We start from the raw sequence: 20,869 nt of genomic DNA, 5'->3' as shown, positions 1-20,869 counted from the left end.
AATTTTAGGTATATGTATGAAGGCTAAAAATTATTTTCATTAGAATTTAAAACATACAAGCACTTGGTCCAAATTGAGCTCCTCCTAATAAATTTAGGAAGAATATCGATAAAATTAGCTCTGAATTTTTAAACAAAATTAGAATGAATGACTTAATTAATCTCAAATATAAATTTATATTGAAATATATTTTGATTAAGTGCAAAATTTTATTTATAAATTAGGTAAAACTAATTTTAAAAATATTATAAACCATTATACGTAATTAAGATATATGATTAATTTAGTTAAACTATAAATATACATTACAAGATATTTTTCATATAGAATTAATTTTCCATTGGAAAATTAAATGAGGGCCGGTTAACCAAGCCTATTTATAGCAACTACGACGACCCAAAACCTTTTGATGGGATGATTTCGTACTTCAGGGAATGAGAAATCAGTCCTACTACTGCAAAACGGATCAATCTTTCTACTTTCTCTTTCATACGAAGACACTGCCAAACCAACACAGGATATGGATATACTGTGAAAATCCTTCCGTGCTCAGAATCAACAACTAAAAGCATAACGAGCATCCAATGTTCAACAGCACAAGATAACAGTAAGACAGCCACGGATGATAACAAGATAATAACTCGTAATATAAATAGAAAATCAAGTAGCTCAAAATATACAGTGAGATGACCAATCTTAGTTATCGTCTCAAATATGAGGGAGGTTGCGTAAACACATCATCCCTAAAAACCCAAAGCCAATGGAAAGTGAGGAGCATAAACGTGAAAGTGAAAAACAAATTGACAATCACAGTTTTTCCTAAGCTTCAACAAACTGTACAGGATACTGGGGCAAACGTGCTGTCAAATCAGATACAGAGATGCATAAATCAAGAATATTAACACCATGGACTGCACAATTTGGTTGGCACTGATAAAGACAACTAAATCTGCAGAATATCAGTATTATCTTAAGGCTAACTGTTAAGCCTGCAACCATTGTCCGAACAACCTATTCATCTAACTCCTCTATCTGTGCCCGCCTCTCAGCTGCTATCTTCCTGATAAAGAAGCCCCACCTCATTGCTGCCTTGATCTTCAGCCATCCCACAACAGCTCTGCCTGGGCGAGAGCGATCCTCATCATAGTTTGGTATACTGGGAGATGGCATGAATGATGGGAATGAATAGCCATCCTCAGCACTCATGGAGCCATTACCTCCCATGCTGAAGAGGCGAAGCAACTGCTGCATATCTTCATTCTCTAGCATCTCATGACTTCTGAAGCGGATTTCTTCTTCCGAAAAGAATTCATCAGCCCCCTTGTCCCTGTTGTGTGACCAATCATCAAAAGGATTTATAGTAGATGGCTGAATAGAAGAGCTACCAGCATGGAACCCTGATGTCGATGATTGAGGAGGACCAAGAGCTAACCCAATTGGGCCACGATCATTACTAGTGCTTTGGGTTTGGTGAGCATTGCTAATTAATTGGTCATTAGACACATATAATGAGCTATCGAACTGAGTCCGGGAGCTGGAGTTTGGAATCAATGACTGGGTTGGATATCGTATTACTATATTATTATCATTATAACCTGAAAAGGGATTGTATTAGCATACATTTGCAACTCAAGATCATCACACACTTGCAATCAGCAATGTAGCACAACGCTTGCAAACAAACAAATTTATTCATGTATATGCAATAGTTCCCTTGGGGGGAGAAGATTCATTTTTAAGATATCTTTCTTAATCTTGAAATTTTCTTATTTACAATATTACAGAAAATATCTCATTTCTATCAATATTATCATCGGAGAGCTGTACTCAAATCATATTTTGAGACACAAAAGTAACTGAATCTGACCACCCCAGCCCAAATGAAAAGAGAGATGGGGTGGGGTGGGGAGAGACATCCATCAAATCAGAGTTCAAGGAAATGGTAATGCTTACCTCCAACAGGCATCCCTGAATTGATTTGCTGCTCAGAAGGAACAGACACGGGAAGTGCCGGCAGTTGCAGTTGATGATCTAAACCACTACCATAATCAATTGACTCCACCCGAAGTTCATTTTCAGAAGCAATTTTAGCATTCACGAGTGATTTGCCATCATAATCCACAACCTGATCCCAATTTTCATATGCTTTCTTCACCAATGAATCTACATAAACCTGGACTTGCAAAAGCATTTTGAAGATTTCTTAAAGGAAACTGCAAACTTTGAGCCTTGGCAAGTCTTAAATGTTACAGTCCTGATCATTATCTAGGATTTCTTAATCAGTAACATAACATTTACAGATTTACTTGTTTATTTGTGTTCAATATTTGTATGTTTGTGCAAGTGTGAGGGAAGAAGATACAGACAGCAATGCTGCATCAATTAAATTAATAAATTGAAGTATGCCAGTAACTTAAGTGCATGCTCAACTTTTGGAGAAGAAAAAACTATCATAGAGAACTACAGAAGCTCATCAAACACTTAAAGTCGCATTATCTATTAATATCAGCAGATGAAACACATGACACGGACTAACCTTCTGGCTATCAGTGAGAGAATCAGCAGAATAGAATTGGTCTCCTGATATAAGGCCACGCAGCTCATAGATGTTGTTAAAAATAATGCCAACATTTCTTGCATCTTCTGGATAATAAACATAGAGCTTCCCACTTAGAACACATGTTTTTGCATGGTCTAAAAGAGCCTCCCACATCTTGTTTGACATACCACTCCCAAGGATCTACAGTTGAATGATATAAGAAAACAACTGGAAAAAGGCCTAACTTCAAGATTAAGACGCAAAACCTAAACTTACATTCCGCAATTTTTGTTGATCTTTAACCACAAGCCGAAGAAATTCTTCAACTGTGACTATTCCTGCATTATTCAGCTTCTTATGGAATGACCCATCCTTGCCTATCTTCTCCAATCTCCACACTTCATCAGTCAATGCTGGTGGATAATGCTTCTTATATACTGAGAAAAAGGTCAAAATATAAAATTTAAAAGATGGTATTAAGTGTAGATGCAGGGAGAGCATTGATGCTAGAGAAAAACTAAAAGATGTAGAAGCATAGCCCTACGTTCTCCTCTATGATCTTTAACTGTGAAAGCCACTGTCTTAGCTTCACGAATGCGTAAGGACTCGCAAAAACCTGATGCAACCTTCAAGCCAAGCCTGAATTTCCGACTCCTTATCCAGCTGGAATTATCTGTAAACGTCAGTTCCCCTAATGTCCCAACTCCTTCCTTGAGTGTCACTTGCAGGTCCCCAGTTAACAAAGGTCTCTTTCCTTCACGTTCTTTTACCACATGGCTTTCAAAATCCTCCTGAGTCCAATCTTCATCATCTTCATTGTTAAAATCGCCTTCAAGGACAACAACATCAAGTTTAACACAGGATTCAGGTCCAGATGTTACAACGCTTCCACTATTGACATCCATCAGAACAACATGTATTGGAGCCCCCTGCTCGCCTTCCACTTTTCCTCCTGTGAATAGGGGAAGAGACAGCCGGGACCTAAATTTCAGCTGTAAGCTTCTACCATCAGGGCCTTCAATCATTTTAGGAGGAGACCTGGAATTTTTAAACTGTCACAAGAAAATACCAGACTCACTGAGGTACTAAATTTAAATGGCAGATGTTATGGTGGCATTGAAGTGGTGACAGTTTACATGTATATGTTTGAAAGGATGGACATAATATAAGAAGGGTGGGAAAAAGGCAAATGGAATTTAATTTTTATAATGCAACTTTCTTAATGATTAGCATTTGCAAAGAATTTCTTAAACCTTCCACTAAGTCTTGCAGGACCTAACTTTGCCAAAGCACGCTCCACTTCTTCACTGACCTGTTCATCAGTATTACTGAATCAATTAAGAACCAAATGCAGAAACTTACAAGTATAACATAATAAATCATATTACAGTATAATTTCATCTATGAATACAAAATTGCTCGTTTTCTCAATCATGTGCCAAACTTGTTTTCACATAAATGACCTATAATCATGACATACTAAGAAGGAAGAATAAGATGAAGTTAGATGGAACACTGAAAGCAGATTGTTTGTGCAATATACTGTCATGATCTAAACAACATAGATACCAATCTTGGATTATGGCGCATAGCAGTCAGCTCTGAAAATGCTATAGCAGAATACAGTAAGTAGGATAACCACTAGTTTAAATATTATAATCCAAAATCTTTTATACTACATCAAACTAGGAGCAATAAGAACAACGTTAATAAGTCAAAAAATCGGGGAGAAATCATAAATTTTCCCAAAAATCCCAAATCAACATTATTCAAGGATAAAAATGAGTTTTTGAAGCCTATATCATGGTAGCACTTCAAATACTCCAGCATTCTCAAATAGCATATCAGAAGACATAACTTCAGAAATTGATGTAATGTGTAAAAATGGCTTCCAGTTGGAGTAAAAAGGAAATAACTTTGTAGAATGCATAACCCCAGTTCCCCAAACCAAAAAGATAAGCATGTCAAAAAGAAAAGTATATAGCAGAAAATAGTGTGAAGCCAAATGTCTTACAACTCTACGAAGAATGGGTTCTAAAGATGAGCAAAGCTTCTGCAAACTGTCCACCTTGAGAGCTTCCACAATTACACTGCAAAATATGTGTATCAATCAATTATAGGAAACTAACAATAAATATAAATTAGAAACAAGTAGATGGATTATGATTAATAAGAAATAAAATCTTCTTTCATTATAAGTTTAACAGATGAATTTATAAATAATCATATAACTATTTTAGTTTAAAAGCATATATATATTGATTTACTTGAAATAAACACTGAAACATTTCATTTGTTATAAGTTACTGAATACTAATTTGATCATAACTCCGAAGAACGTTTTTAGAGTGCATTTGAACAAACAAAAAACGTCATTAACAAACAATAGAAAAACATGCTCAGATAAGTAAACGTGGGGGAAAATTTTTAAATTTTTTTTTTATAGAGAATGACTGTAGATTATGCACTGGGAAATGCCTCCCACCTATGCACTTCATAATATCAAGCCAATAACCTTCCTTACCAAGGAAACAAGTTTCAATTGTTTTTTAAGAGGAGGTAATACATTTTTTAATATCATAAGAAAAGAGATAAAATCTCTCAAGTCACAATATTTATTAGTATATTCCGAGTTACAACCTTTTTACAAGAAAATTTTTATTAAAGGAAGAAGAATATTAGATAAGAAAATGAGTGAGATACTCAATCAAATACTCCCTCCCGTCCTTTTTATAAGAAACAAATGAATTTATTGTTTTGGTCCTAATTATAAGAAACATGGACCCACTTTAAGATGTAATACTTGCTAAATTTCTTTTATATCCTTAATTTATTGTGAAAGATGCTCATTCATTCTCCATGCAAGTGGATGCATTATTGACCTATTAACAATGCAAGCACATCCATTAGTGGAAAAAGCATCATCTATTGAATTATGAATAGTGTCACTAAATATTACCACTACTTTCTATGGGTATTTTTGGAATAAGATTTAAATTTATAATAATACTAATTAAATTAACTAACTTACCTACTTTTATTAGTATGATGAATTAGTCATTTGTTTCTGATATAAAGGACAGTGTAGTATTAAGCATTCTTACTTTAAAAGGGGCAAAAAAGCAAACAAGAAAAACAAATCAACTAACTGATGCAACCTTGGTTAACTTTGCTTGGCCATTCAAATAACTGTTTTAACCACAAGGATGATTTAGAAGTATCAGGAAGAAAATCTTTTTAAAAGCATGACATCATATACTCAAATGGAATCAAAATCATCAAGAAGAGCATTTTCACATAAGCCACCACAGTGAAAAGATGACACCGGTATGTCTCAAACACTGGTAACAAGTAATATTCCATTCAAAATGACAATTGACAACAAAAAGGTTCAATTACAACAGCACTTCAGTAAGATAGGCACAGCCATCAGACTCAAGTAGCAAATTAGGGGTAAAAAATTAGTAATAGTGATATAATTAACCAACACTCAAAATATCTTCAGCAGTAAGCATATTGTTCGATTACAATGGATTGGCATTCCTTTGACCTGCTTCCAACTGGGAATCAGTACAAACAGCACCTCCCATGTTTAATTAGAACTAGAATTCTACACCCCCCCCCCCCCCCAACAAACAAATTATCAATTGCTCGGATTAACTAACTAATGCAAAATAGTGACCAAGTCAAAATTAAAATCCCACTCTCACCCCCAAACTTAAAAGGTGGATTTAGAATGGAAATTCAAGGAAGCACACAATTGAAAAACGATGAGGAATTAATTTACCTGGCAAGAGCAGGCCTCTTTCGTTCGGGCTGATCATCTTCTCCACCCTCCAGGCTCCTTTTCCCCATATTAATTGCGTCGCTTGTTGGTTTATTCATTTACACTCTCTCCTTCAACAATACCCTAAAGTACCAAATCTGCAACCACTCCAAAAACCACAGAAACTCACCACTATCAACTACACTAAAACAAGAAACTAGCAAACAACGAAACCCTAGCAGCTACAGCGCCCGAAAAGACGAAACTCATAACAGATCTAGATTACAGGAACAAAACAAATTAAACTCGAATTTCACAAAAAAAAACCCTTCAAATTGCGCACGTGCGAAGCCCGAAATATGCAACCTCTAGCGGCAAATTATCGAAAAACAGTCGGAAACGAAGTAAACACACTTAAAAAACTAACAAAATTGTTTATGCCGAGCTGAAAAATTGAAAGAAAAAAGAGAGAGAGAGAGAGAGAGATAAAGTAAAGGGAAACATAAAGCAAGAAAACGAAGGTGCTATGCTACTACCTGAGAGAAAACTTGAGAGTGTTTGGTGTGTGTGTGTGTGAGAGAGAGAGAGAGAGAGAGAGAGGAGCGAGAAAATGAGATGAGATGAGATGAGTTTTGGTTTTGCCTTAGTTGGAAGTCCAACAGTTTCAGTTCGTTCATGTAGTTACGGTCTACTCTGGAGACTTTCAACTGGAGGGGGGAATAATCACCTACTTTGCGGAACAATGTTCCTTATTACTTAACCAATTGAATTAACGTCTTACTCACACGTATGATGATTCTAATCTTCTTATTTAACGATGATGCGCTTATTGCGTTGTTTTGATCATGCTTCTGAGTTTTTGTCGTGCAATCGTAGCCGTATGTTTGGTGGATGATATTAGAAAACCAAACTTGCTAGTTGCTACGTTACTGCAGACACCCTGTACTCTCCGATCACGTCACTGGGTGACTAACTGCTAACATCATCACTTTGCTTTTGTTGTGGATAACACCATGCTACAACCACAACATCACAACTTCGGATTAAGGAATCAAAAATAACAAATTTTTTGAAAATATTATTAATATATTTTTATTATAATTTTAATAAAAAAATTATTTACTTTTTAATTAATGTTCTTAAGGCATTTGTTAATAGAGTTATGTTATTAAATCCAGTACATAATATTACATTAGCTGTCTATCAAATTGAAAAGACATGAATAATTTATATGGTGAAAATGATATATATGTTGCAGGCCGGGAGCACTTGAGAGTTTCTCTTGTTTGCACTCTTTAATTAATAGCGTAGGAGAATAAACTAACAATTCAACGACACGTTGGCAGAGTCACCCATTAGGATTCGGTGTATATAGATAGATACATAGAGAGAGTTTGGTTTTGCAATTAATTAAAAATTCTAAATCCTAATTTCAGGGTGAGGAACAGAATACTAGTAGGGTTTATTGGTCAACATTTTTTTTTGTTTTATTACCATTAAAAACGTGAGGATTCACAAAAACTAGTCAGTGTTTGGGGTGTGTGTAAGAAAACTGAGCTGGGGCAGTTTGAAAGCTGTAGACTGGCGTTAACTCAACGTGAGTTTGCCAAATCGAGCAAAATTGATGAAACATCCAACAAAATCTGCGAAATTGTTCCTTTTCAATCGACTTATAGATGGCTTTCCTAATTTCTTAAGTAATTAAACCTTTTTTATATATTTTTCATAAACAAGAGAAAAAAAATCAATCAAATTTTTTCTATAAACTTGAAATCAATTTATAAACTTAGCTTTTATAAAATTCTTCTATCTGACTTCTCTAAAAATTGTAGTACATGAGTTAATTTAAACTTGTTAAAAAAGCACAATTCATTTTACATTTTATTTTTTTCTATAAGTATTTATGAAAAATTATCCATTAATGCCGTTTGTTTATAAGTCAGGAAATAAAATAAAAAAAGGAAACAGTTGTATATTGATAGGATTTTGTTTTTTTACATAAGTAATGATATTTAGACATTATTTACAAATACTCAATCAATATCTCTCATTTTTTTTCTATTTCTTCATATTAGCAATTTTATAAATCAGTTATTACTTCTTTCTTCGTATTTAAAATTTAATTTTCAGAAACCAATTAATTAATTAATAGATCATACAAAGAGAACAAACCTGAATTATAAGAGTCTCTATACATCTCTTTTTGGAAAATAGCCCCCTCAGCTTACCAAATATGAAAACAAAATCATTATTATTTTTTTCATAATTAAATTATAATAAAATATCATGGTACAAAAATATAATTAAGAATACAGATATCTTAACATCATTGTTATTCATGCAAGTTATACATCTAGAAATCATAATAATGTTTTTTTTTTTTGTCAATCTACAATGCTTGTCAATCCATTCTTCCAGAATCAAAAGAAAAAAAACACATTCTTTAAAAATATACTACTTATATTTCTGTAGTCCGTAATAATGTTTGTCAGACACATAATTTAGAGCAATATTTATTTTGGAAAAAAAAATCATTCTCAAATTAAGAAATAGGTTAAGTCAGGTTCTCTAAAAAAAATGGTCATCGATAAAGTATATATACTAAATCCAACATCAAATAATTCATTTTTAATAAAAGTTCATAACGTTCAAACAATAATATACATTACAAAAAATAAATAACTAAGGTTATATTTAATTTATTTTTTTTATCCATAAAAATAAAAAATAATATCAAAAAATTTACAATTACTCACACTCTATTCAATTGATTGAACTAGACCTATTGACTATTTAATTTATTCTGGTTTTGTTTCCAGTTAATATATATTTTTAATTACATAACTTGATTTTTTTTCCAAAAATATTGAAAGAAAATGATTAAATACTTTAACATTTTTATTAATAACATCTTAAAAATGGGGGGAGGGTGGGAATTGAAATAAGATACATTTTTTATTTATAAATAAAATACATTAACTGAATTGAAAAAAAACCAAGCTAATTGCAACCCTTGGATTTACAATTCATGCCCCTTCCTCCTCCCCCACAAAAAATAATAGTAGCAATAAACTTAGCCAAAATCCATAGCAGGAATATTAGACTTATCCACTTCAATTCTTACATACGTCAAATTCTTCAAGCCGCCTAAGAAGTTTGACGAGTAGTTGATTGCAAACTTCTGGAGATGTGCAGGGTCCACACAACAGATAAATGACATTACCCAGAGGCCTCATGTATACACCATCTTCCCTAAGCTTCTCAAGAAGTGGTCTTGCATACAACGATCCATACCTGTGTATAACTTTATTTAGAAGAAAACCTCGTGAAGGATCAATAAGTGCTCAAAATTAATGGTTTATTTGTACATTTTACCCATCAAAAAGTTAAAAAGTTTTTGTAACAAGAAGAATTTGAAAATAAAAAACTGCAGGTAACAGAAGGATGCATGACCAATTATTACACATTGGATTGTAGTTCACGGCCCTCGTTAAGTCTGGCATATCTTAGTACCACCAAGATATATTTTGTCAATCTACACGTTGCTAAAATCAAAACCATCTTTTCTCAAGAGCTTCCTTTTACCTCTTGTAATAGTTTTTTAGGGGAATTTAATATCACAACTACCAAAACTACAGTAGTAGCAAAGCAGTATAAACACTACCAGATATTACTTGCAATCGTCACTTATTTCGGAACATACTAACTCTTGTATGACACAGTTATACATAAATTATGCATATTAAGCTTTCTAACAGAGGAATTCTGGAACGAGATGCACAAAACTATTGAAAAGGGGAAAGGATAAAGTTGATAAATTTATACCCGGCATTATTGCCTTCTGCTTTTAATTCCAAGGCACACAAAGTTCCCAAAGCAACTACTCTTTGAATTGCAGGGTGTGATGAAATCCGGTGAACCATTTTATCATCCCATAACTGCAAATGCACAATAAAAATTTGATCAAATGAACACTACTCTATAGTGAAAAATAACATACTTTATTAAGTTAAGGCAGTGGGCAACCATATCGAATTTCATATGAAAAGCTTCCAATGCTAACTTTGACAAGTCCCATAATTACTGGAACAAACCATGTCAGTCTATGGAAACTAGAACATATAAGTATCATTTGTTTCATTAAAGATACTGATGAGTGCCACTAATTAGTATTACCAAATCTCTTTTATTATATCATGAATTATTTCAATTTATCTTTTTTCTTTATTCTTGTTGACTTATCTTCATCAGAGAACCTATCTGACAACCTTCAGTGGATCTGATCTTCCCTTCCAATCACGTTTTTCCATCCACAAGACTTGAATTCAAAACTTGGCTTAATGGATTTGAGTTCAATTTCAATCAAACCAACAACTTGTTAGTAGGATAATTGTTAATTATGATCCTATTAATTACGAATATTTTTGTAAGCCTTTTTAAAGGGCGGATCTGATAGGAATATTTTGTTTAATATATTCTAGTTGACTTATCTCCATTGGGAGACCTTTCTGACAACCTTTAGTGGATATCCCCTTCCAATCATATATTTTTCATCCACAAGACTTGAATTTGAGACTTTGCTTAAGGGGTCTTGAGTGCTTAATGGGTCTGAGTTCAATTTCACTCAAACCAACGACTTGTTATTAGGATAATTGTTAATTATGATCCTATTAATTATGAATATTTTTGTAAGCCTTTTTAAAGGGCGGATCTGATAGGAATATTATCGATGATAAATTAATTTCAGAAAACTTGTTAGTTTGGGACGGTTTCTATCAAGGACGGGTATGTTTCTCGTTTTTACTCTAGGTTGCAAGAAATCTCCCATTTCTAGATCCGTGACTCAATCCTATCATTCCTATGTGAAGGTCCATAGTCCATAACAGATAACTTGGTGGCAGAAATGTTTCTATCATAATCAGCAGAAAATGTACCACTTTTTATCTTTGTTGTAACAGTCAATAAAAAAATTTATCCAAATCAAAAAAAATTGTCCAAGAAAGATTTCCATCATGTAGAACATTTACTTTATGAATTCCTTGAATTTTATTTTAAGTTGAATACAAAAACTATATACCCATCTTATAATGGCAAGCAAAAGTAAAGTGAAGAGGCTAGAAAGGAAACACTAAACATTTGTCCAATTTATAATTAGCAAAAACAAGAACGCACAAATTCAAAAATGCATGATAGGATGGTAATAACAACTAACAAGGGAATAACAAATCCTTGTTTCATTACATGGCAAGAAATACATCAAAAAAATGGTTGGTGTATTGTCATCCAGTCATATAACCTTGAAAAGGATTACAAAAAAATATAAATTAAATATATGCTCTTCTGGGTTTTTATTTATTATGTGGAGTAAGAAGCTAATATAATAAGTTCAGAGGAAAAAAATCACAGTAATCATACCTCCCTAAGTAATCTTCCTTCAGAAGTGATGTTAGGGTTGGAACAAGGATCTTTAAACCATTGGATTGATTTAACAGCAGCAGCGCAGCCCATAGCATGTGCAGAGTAAGAATGTCCATGCAAAAGGGCTTTGAGCTAACCAAAACAAGAGTATACATCACTTTTATTATGTCATCAAAACACTGTCCAGGAACTTTGCTTCGCATGAACACAATACTAGTATGACCAAAAATAATGAGCAAATTAATAATGATTGAACCTCGTGTTTTATTAAAAAAAAAAAAAACAGATTTCTCCTTTAAATACAGTGCCTAACTTGTAGTACTTCAAGGGGGTCTGCACCTCCCAATGCACAAAGACTCCAATGCTCTCACAACTGACAACATGGCCTCTTCTCTCTTCACTTCCCTTTTTATTTATATAGCACACATGCTATATAAATTTGCTTCAACCAACTAACCTAACTAACTAACTACTGGGAGTATCTATCATAGATTCATGTCAATTGCTTAAAATACAAATGGTGATAAAAAAAATACCATTGCCTTCACAAGAAATCATGCAGTATATTTTCAGGCATTGGTTTACAAACGTACAAGAGCACTCAGAAAACCTACAATCAAGAATAAGCAATCATTTCAAGCTACTTAATAGTTTGTATAGGTTGATAAATCAAAAAGGAAATCAAGTTGGAAATTAACAAAAGAATTTTCACTAGATAATCAAAGTATGATGGAAAGCAGCCAGCAAAAATGATACATTAGTTGTCAGTAATATCAGTATAATAACAAATCCATTCCATTGGCACCAAAACCTAATAAAACAGGAGTTTCAGACTTTCCGTGCCTACTAGCCAACCTGCAAAAGAGAAGTCTTCCAAAAAAATTTGCAATACCTTTGAGTCTCCAATAAATGAATCAAAAACAGCATTTGTTGCCAAGGTGACTGCCAATGGTATAATTCCGCCAGTCAACAGCTTCCCAAAGCAAGCTATATCTGGTACACAATGGATTAGCTCCACTGCAGTCTGTGAGAAAAATATAAACTGCTGATCAAACAAATGAACTAATGAACAATATGAAAAACAGTTTTGTAAATAAGAGAATAGCAGTCACTGAGAGAAATCACCTCTACTCCCAAACGCCAAAAGCCAGTAAAAACCTCATCAAAGATTACTGGAATTTTTCTACTCCGACACTCATTAACAAGCACACGCTGAAAAAGTGGATCAACCATATGCATTCCACCAGCACCTTGGATAACTACATAACAGCTCAGGCCCCAAATGAGATGATCAATGTCCAGAAAAGGTGAAAATAAGTTAATTAGAATATCCAGAGAGCCACTGAAACAATTTTTAGAAAGAAGATATAGGAACCTAGAAAAAAAAAAAACCACTTGTATGAAAGACCTAGAACCACTCTCATTCACATTTCACACAGGTAATTGTGCTACTGTGGGCATAATTTAGATAAGTACTTCGATGTGTTATCTGTTGAAGTGTGTAAAGTGAGAAACTTTTCTTCTCAGTTTCATGTACTAAACTAATATAAGATCAACAGGATTACATTATTAAGGGTACATGAGGTGATACAGAAAATAAAATGGTACTATAATCTGCAAAAGAAAAATCTCAAATATCTTGCCTGGTTCCATAATTAATGCTCCAACATTATTTGACCCTCTAAATCCAGATAATACTTTTGATATGTAAGATGAATAAACTGTAGCAAGCTCAGACTTATCTCTGCCCTTGTGAAATATTTCATCAGGTGAGGCAAAGGCTGTGAAAGCATCAACAATAAAACAATTATATTCTAAACAGTAATCAATAAAGGAATTGAAGTTGGAAATTTTGAACTTACTGATACTTTTCCCTTTCAGACTTTCCAAATGATACCCTTCAGGTATGGAAACATTCCATGTACTGTTGTGCATAAAGACAGAAGGAGGATCCAGAAAAAGACCTCTCCCAGTGTACCTATGAAACAGAATATAAACTTAGAAGGGTTTCAGGAGTATTGGCTAGGGTTTCATGAGTATTAGCTAGGTTAGAAAACTAAAATCAATTCCCTGATAGGCTGATAGTAATATGGAAAATATGCTCCAAGAAAGGATGATCTACAGTATCAAGGCTCAAGCTAACAATCAATATCAAAATTCTCAAACAAAATAGAACATAGCTTCGTAAAACAAAAGTATACTGACATGAAGAATAGATTTTTAACCAATAACTAAAATAAATAAAACTAGTAATCGGACCTATGCTGAACAGAAATTCACAGACCAAAACTGTTTCGTCTATTTTTGGTCTATCTTTCAACACCTTTACTTATAATGTTTTACATGGAGAGATTATAAACTCTCGTGCTAGCTAAATCCCCAACTCAAAACCTACAAATTCACGAGGAGTACTTTTAGCCAATATCTATCACATATTACTTTGATAACAATATAGTGCAAAATGACAATAGTCAAAAGATTAAACAAATTAGAAAAATTCAATTTCACAAATACACAGTAGAGGGCAATGTCTATACTCTATACCATGGTTGCTGCAAGAAGCCTGTATAAGAAGACGGTGCCTGTGCTTCCATAGCACCCAATGTGTCACCATGGTAAGATCTCTGAAGTGCAAGGACCTGAAATAGTGAAATCCACAAGCATTAAAAACATGTGAACTTCATAGGATGAAATGAAATTTAATAAAAAGGATTAAACATTTTACATATCAGCTGTATTATCTCAACTTTCGACACTTCAAGCATATAATCACAAATATTCAATCAAAAAGGAAATATGCCTGACACATAACATTGTGGTTTTTGTTTTCAAACTATTGCTTTGCTCTCCCCAAGCATAAAAAGGGCTTGACTGATATTAGCAGCCAATATTCCCCTTCTTTTACTTTTAACTGCAAATTATACCATTGCTTTTATAGAATACCATCCTCATAAGTCAAAATTGAACTTTATACACTGAGACAAAAACTATCACAGATTAATTAAAAGACTGAAGGCACCAACCATAAGCTCAGTGGATCTTTCATTTGTGGTATCCTCATGACAATGCACAATAAGTCCATGATCAACAGAAAATTTACGAAACGCCATCTTGAGAGCAATTTCAATTGCTGTAGATCCATTGTCCGAAAAATATGTCCGAGAAGCCCAGCCTGCACAAAAAATGAGTTAGCTACTATGCAAAGAACTTCAAACTGCTCATAAAATAATGTATCATCATTCAATAGATAACAATGAGCATTGGCAAACATCTATAAATATCAGTAGGATTAAACTGAAACGTATATTTGTAGTTGAAGTATCAAATAGCTTTGAGATCAGAATTCAGATCCTAACTCAACCACACAAAATCAACTTTTAAAGTGTGGAGTGTGGACTGCTTTAGTCTTATAAGAACTACATTGGTCATATTTCTAGTCAATGTGGAATCTCAATAGTTTATACACACACAGACCCATATGCATATAATGTGAAAGTAATAAAAGGACATACTAACCTTTACCCACACCTTGAAGCAAAAGCTCAGCACAATTCAAGGCTGGCTCATGAACATTCTCAGGGAACATTACATGCCCAAATCTTGCAGCAGCATATCCCATCTCCCTAGCAAGTTCAGTCTGAAATCACCTAAATGGAAAGATTGCATTAAAGGAAAACTGGAGAGATGATATCATGAAGGGGCAACCAAGTTTAAATATGCCAAACATAGTTGGTATCAAATAACAATATATTCATTAAACGCTAAACGTTACATTCAACCCTCCTTTTTATTTGGGCTTCAAACTGACTATTTAAGTATATGTCCTATTGTCCCTCAATCAGACAGCCAATTTGATTATTTAGTTCGAATAACAGAGTTAATAGCTTAAAATGAGGATGACCTGCATTATAGCATCGGGTCCTTGAGTCCACCAGCTAGCACATGCATCAAATTGTGGTGCTATGACTTCTGTCTTCTGAACCTAAAAAAAATTCACAAGATGAAGCAAAAAAAAATCTATGTGTCAATATCAAAATACATATAAAGAAGTATGAACGAAGTAATTCCATAAAACCACTGAATCTAACTCTAAAGTAAACACTAGATGCAGTAAGCTAAGCACAACATAGTGCAGCCCAATAAGATTTTTATTGCAAAGCTTTAAGGAATTAAAAAATAATAATGAATAAAGATTTTACGAGAAACAAACCTTGAAGATAGAAAAGTTCTCACCACAGCGTGAATCAATTACAGTGACCCCACCGTCAGGAACAAGTTTGTGTTGAGTGAAAGGCCACCAGATGATATCCCTTGCTTCTCTTGGCATGTCATGCAACTTTTTAATTCTCTCAAAATAAGCTGATAGCATTATTTCCTTTAGATTACTAAATATATAATGAGAACTTTCAAACCATTCCATTAGGTCATTCAATGGATCTTTTGGAATAGGTGGTAGCACTAGAACAGGGACCCTGCATTCAGAAAGCAAAAATAGTATATAAGAACATAGAGCAAAAATACTGCAAAACAGCAGAAAAGCCAAAAATCAAAAAGATTAATGATTAGTTGAATCATAAATGCGGCTATAAAGGAACTTTAAATGCATGGAAGTATGCATATACAAAAAAGGGGGGGGGGGGGGGGGGGGGGGCTGTTTATAAAGCTCAATTCAGAGCTGAAAATTTCAAGTTTCAACCCCACATTTGGCAACCTATTGGCAGAGAATGATTCTGTATTGAAAGTTGGAACTTGAAAGCCTCAAACCCACATTGGCACAGGTTAAATTTTTTACTTTCGTCAAAATATTTGATTTTATCAAATTATCCCCACCAATAATATTCAAGCAACATTTTTTTTCGAATAAATGTGTCCAACTCACTAAATTAGCACATAAATAGTAATTTTATCAATTTTACTCAAACAAATATCATTTTACTAAAAAAAAAATGGGATAAATATTCTCAAACTTGAAACTCCACCTTTGATATGCAAAACATTCAAACTAATTCTTTTGAAATTCATTATAATATTTTACCCAACAGTTATGTTGTGTAAATTGTCCAAAGTCCAAACAAGATTTTAGGGGTGCTTATTCAATACTTGCCAAAAATGAATTTAAGTAAATAAATAAATAATGCTGAAACCATTCAGCATGCTTGAGGTCATTAAATGCATTCACCATAAAAACAATTATTATTTTCTTATTTAACCAACTAAATTACAATCATTTCCTTTATTGTAGACTAATTTAATTAATTGCCAATACTTTGCTTTACCTTTACTGTTGACTAATTTGTTTAATAAGACATCAGTACTTAAAATAGAGAATGTTTTCAAAATTTGAGATTTAGTGCTCACTGCTCAGTGCTTATAACCTTTTCAGTCCAAAATTTTCAGTTTTATAAAAACAAGCTTAGAAAAAGGAACATAAGTAATCCTTTAAGAGCAATAAAAGCTATCTGTTTTTCAAGTCACAATCAGAAAGGAAATATAAAAACTAGTGTAATCAAGCTTACTTGTTTCGCATATAAGACATCAGTGGACCCTCATTTAGAAGACCGTGATCCTCAAAAACAACAGCGACAACATCATAACCTCGCAGCTTCAAGCTCTCATAAGCTGATATTGTTCCAGAAATGCCTCCTAGCCTCCCATCCCCAACAAGAACTGCAGGAATACGGAATGGCCTGACAGAAAATAAAAAGAACAAACATATTTAACCCAGAAATAAATAAATAAATTTGGCAACAATTCTTATTAAGAACAAGATTGCAACAACACAGACCTATACAAGTCACATTGAAGCGAGCCAGAAGGTCCTGGACTGGCAACTCCACCAGCAGTCTCCACCACACACAGAACCTCCGATCTCTCCTTACCGGCCCCGCATTCCGCCACGTCTTCGAGACACTCACCAAGAGTTTCCAGCACCACCGAGTCCTTCACGACCAAACCCTCCCTCTCCGCTGCCAAGTGCGGCGACACGGCCTCCTCCCACGCGTACAGCGTCTTGCAGAGCAGCTCCGGAGGGGGCCCAACTCCTTCCTCGCCGGCCAACGGATTTGACGCCGTCACGGCAGGGGACAAGTTGATGACGCGGTGGGAGGCGGAGAGGGGAATGTGGGGGTTGCGGATGAGGGAGAGTTGGCGGAGCTTGTTGAAGACGAAGCGGGAGTCGGAGTCGGAGGGGAAGCCGGTTTGGAGGGGCTTGAGGTAGTGGAATTGGGAGGGGGTGGGGGAGGAGAGGAGGAAGGCGGCGGCGATACCGGCGGAGACTAGGGTTTTGCCGACGCCGGTGTTGGAGCCCCATATGAGGTAGATGGGGTGGGAGAGAGGGAGGGAGGGCGGGTGAGAGGTGGTGGAGGAGGATAGTTCGCGGCGGTGGAGGCGGCGGGAGAGAAGGACGGAGGGGAAGCGGAACATGTCTATTGGCGAAGGAGAAGATGAGTGACCAAGTGGAAAAGGAGGGAAACCTGGAATGATATCCGCTGTTTGAAGAACTTGGAAACCAAGCAAGAGCAATTTGAAAAGATATACTCCAATTCTTCACGGACTTTCGGGGAATCGGGGTGCAATTTGGGTTTTTAGATAAGATGTTTTTCTAATTAAATATAACTCAAATTAAATTTTTATGGTTTGGTTCCATTTAATTTTAAGATTTTTTTTATTTTTAATTTATTATCATAATTTAAAACTATTAATTAAATTTATATAATTATTATATATGGTATATTATTTTAAAAATGAATTTATTTTTATTAAAAAATTACCATATTTTAGTTTTAAAAAAATATTATTTTCACTTCTAATTAATATTAATATAAAATTTTATTATCAATTTTTTTAACATAATAATAAATTATGCATCGTGTGATATTTAACACAATTGATACATCATTTTCATTTTTAGGGTATGAAAGTAAAATATACATTATAAAGTAAAATAATAATAATAAATTATTTACTACTTATTACTAATTCTCATAATAAAAATTAATATAATTATACATTGCAGTTAGTTTGATTCAGTTTTTTATAACAAAATCCAAAAATTTAACAAAATCACAAAAAATATGCAGGTTTTTAGATTTTACATTTGTTGCATTTTTTTAGTTTTTTGGGATGGATTTGACAAACAGTTTTGTTTGATTTTAAACACCCCTAGTTATCTTAGGTTAAATGTCAATTTTGCCCTTTATGATATGGTTGGTTGAGTGGAAGAGAAATTAGAAAGAATATTTGAATTAAACAGAGAAAAATATACGTGGGACTCATGTTTAAAAAAAATCCCTTAAATAATAACTTTTCTTTCACAACCAAACAATTTCTTGTGTTTTATAATAGTTGTAATGTCTAGGCATCTTTTTGACATCTTTCATGCGTGCTTATCTCTTTATTTTTGTTACATCAAATACTAATTATATCTATCATTTTTTTTCTATTATATGTTTCTCTCCATGTGTATATTTGCATATGACGTGTTCCAAAAACATTTTGGTCCTTATGTTTTAAAAGTCTCATTTTATTTTGTTGTTTTCGAATTATTCCGTTTTGATCCTTTTGTTAATCTATTGTTAATGTCATTAGAATTTAAATTTTAAAAAGATTAATGTAAGATAACGACGGCTTTTAGCCATCCTCAACTTTTTTTTATTTTATTTCTTGAAATTATAAATTCCAATCTTCAAACTTAGACTCAATCCTTCATCTTCAAAATCTTCATCCTCACCAATCTTTCTATTAAATTTTACCAACATAATTCACAACCAAACAATCAAATCGCCTCACTAATGCGTTATATTACTCCCTAAAGATCAAATCAATCATGCAAATCTAAGTTAACACCAGAAGATATTGCAACCAAAGTCAACCAAGAATGTTTCACTAAAACTTGTAACTATATAGGATATTGACGCATCACCTAGGTGCCAGAGGTAACAACATTAAGCAGTATACAAGCAGCTACCATATGCAAATAAACAAGATATCTAAAGTCTCTTAAAAACTAATATAGATATTGAGTGTATGTTTTAATGATCTTAATATGGAAATATATATTAATACACCTAGTTATAAAAAGAGAACAACCACTGTAAACACAATATTAAGAAAATATTTTTAAAAAAATAGCATATGATATAACATGAAAGCATATTGACATAACAAATATAATATCAAGACAATCCAATTAAAATATTTTAAAAATAGATGAATGTCAAGTTTTATATTTATCTATTATGATTTCTATTTATTCATGTGAGTACTATTTATCAAGTTCTTATTTTTCTTATAAGATATTTAAATAACAGTATAATCCAATTAAAATATGTTAAAAATGAAAATTAGTATGAACAAATTTATTAGGCATTAGATCGAGAGAGAGAAAAGGAAAGGAATAAGAGACTGAGCGTATATTGTGTCACAAATTTACTGAAACAAACATAAATTTAGGTTAAAGTATGAAATGATTATAATATACAAAAGTTGTTGAGAAACAATAACCTAAGGTGTGTTTAGTTTAAATAGTTTAAATGACAAACATAAAAAGATAATTTTTTAAATTAAAATAAAGTATAAGATGTATGAGTACCTCAAAATAAAATATATAATTTATCTCCGTACTTATTTATCTACATTGAGACTAGACATGACAATGAGGCGGGTCGGGTACGGGTATTGTCTCCCCAATCCCTCACCCCGACTCTTTAATATATCCCCATACCCGTACTCGATACCCCACGGGTTTGAGTTTATTGTCTCATTCTCATACCCGTCGGGTATCCCCAACCTCATTCCACACGAAAAATATTTTTTTTTGTAAAAAAATATTAAAAAATTGATTTTAGAAAAAAATAAATTGATTGTTAAACATTTATTTTTAACTACTTATATATCAATAAATTTATTATAACGCGTGTGTCTACATAAATAGTTAAGAAAATAATATTAAATTATGTAAAAAATTTAAAATAAAATTAACTAGTAATAAAAATTATATGCCTTTTAATTAAATTATGCAAAAATTCTAAATATTTTAAGTGGCGGGGCGGGTTCGGGATTGGGACGGGTCTAGTAATCTCATACCCGTACCCGTACCCGACTTTTGGTTATCGGGAAAAACCCGAACCCGAACCCATACCCGGTCA

The 20,869-nt window shown here is 33.4% G+C and overlaps 2 protein-coding genes across 3 annotated transcripts; both read right to left on the bottom strand.

Annotated features, from left to right (window-relative positions):
• Positions 1-623: 623 nt before the first annotated feature.
• On the bottom strand, positions 624-6,989 carry LOC114382250 (calmodulin-binding protein 60 B). Its single transcript, XM_028341534.1, has 9 exons — positions 6,842-6,989; positions 6,327-6,463; positions 4,554-4,629; positions 3,793-3,851; positions 3,084-3,577; positions 2,816-2,976; positions 2,537-2,740; positions 1,954-2,173; positions 624-1,595 (listed from the first exon to the last, which is right to left on the bottom strand). Exons 2-9 carry the CDS (start codon positions 6,422-6,424, stop codon positions 1,012-1,014), a joined length of 1,896 nt encoding a protein of 631 aa, XP_028197335.1. The 5' UTR covers positions 6,425-6,463; positions 6,842-6,989; the 3' UTR covers positions 624-1,011.
• A 2,193-nt stretch (positions 6,990-9,182) lies between these two features.
• Positions 9,183-18,279, bottom strand: LOC114382800 (bifunctional dethiobiotin synthetase/7,8-diamino-pelargonic acid aminotransferase, mitochondrial). 2 transcript variants are annotated; one of them, XM_028342418.1, is made up of 14 exons: positions 17,509-18,276; positions 17,240-17,410; positions 15,934-16,195; positions 15,625-15,705; positions 15,240-15,360; positions 14,747-14,895; positions 14,268-14,362; positions 13,586-13,701; positions 13,367-13,504; positions 12,849-12,982; positions 12,616-12,747; positions 11,721-11,855; positions 10,131-10,243; positions 9,183-9,599 (listed from the first exon to the last, which is right to left on the bottom strand). In XM_028342418.1, exons 1-14 carry the CDS (start codon positions 18,144-18,146, stop codon positions 9,419-9,421), a joined length of 2,466 nt encoding a protein of 821 aa, XP_028198219.1. In that variant the 5' UTR covers positions 18,147-18,276; the 3' UTR covers positions 9,183-9,418. The 2 variants fall into 2 exon arrangements, 1 of the variants encoding a protein (XP_028198219.1); XR_003660289.1 differs by lacking the exons at positions 9,183-9,599; positions 10,131-10,243 and adding an exon at positions 12,260-12,333 and having other exon boundaries at positions 11,728-11,855; positions 17,509-18,279.
• Positions 18,280-20,869: the final 2,590 nt, after the last annotated feature.

This window comes from Glycine soja, chromosome 13, assembly GCF_004193775.1.
Source record: "Glycine soja cultivar W05 chromosome 13, ASM419377v2, whole genome shotgun sequence".
NCBI lineage: Eukaryota > Viridiplantae > Streptophyta > Magnoliopsida > Fabales > Fabaceae > Glycine > Glycine soja.
Note: the sequence above shows the minus strand (reverse complement) of the source record. Positions and strands in the feature narration are given on the sequence as shown.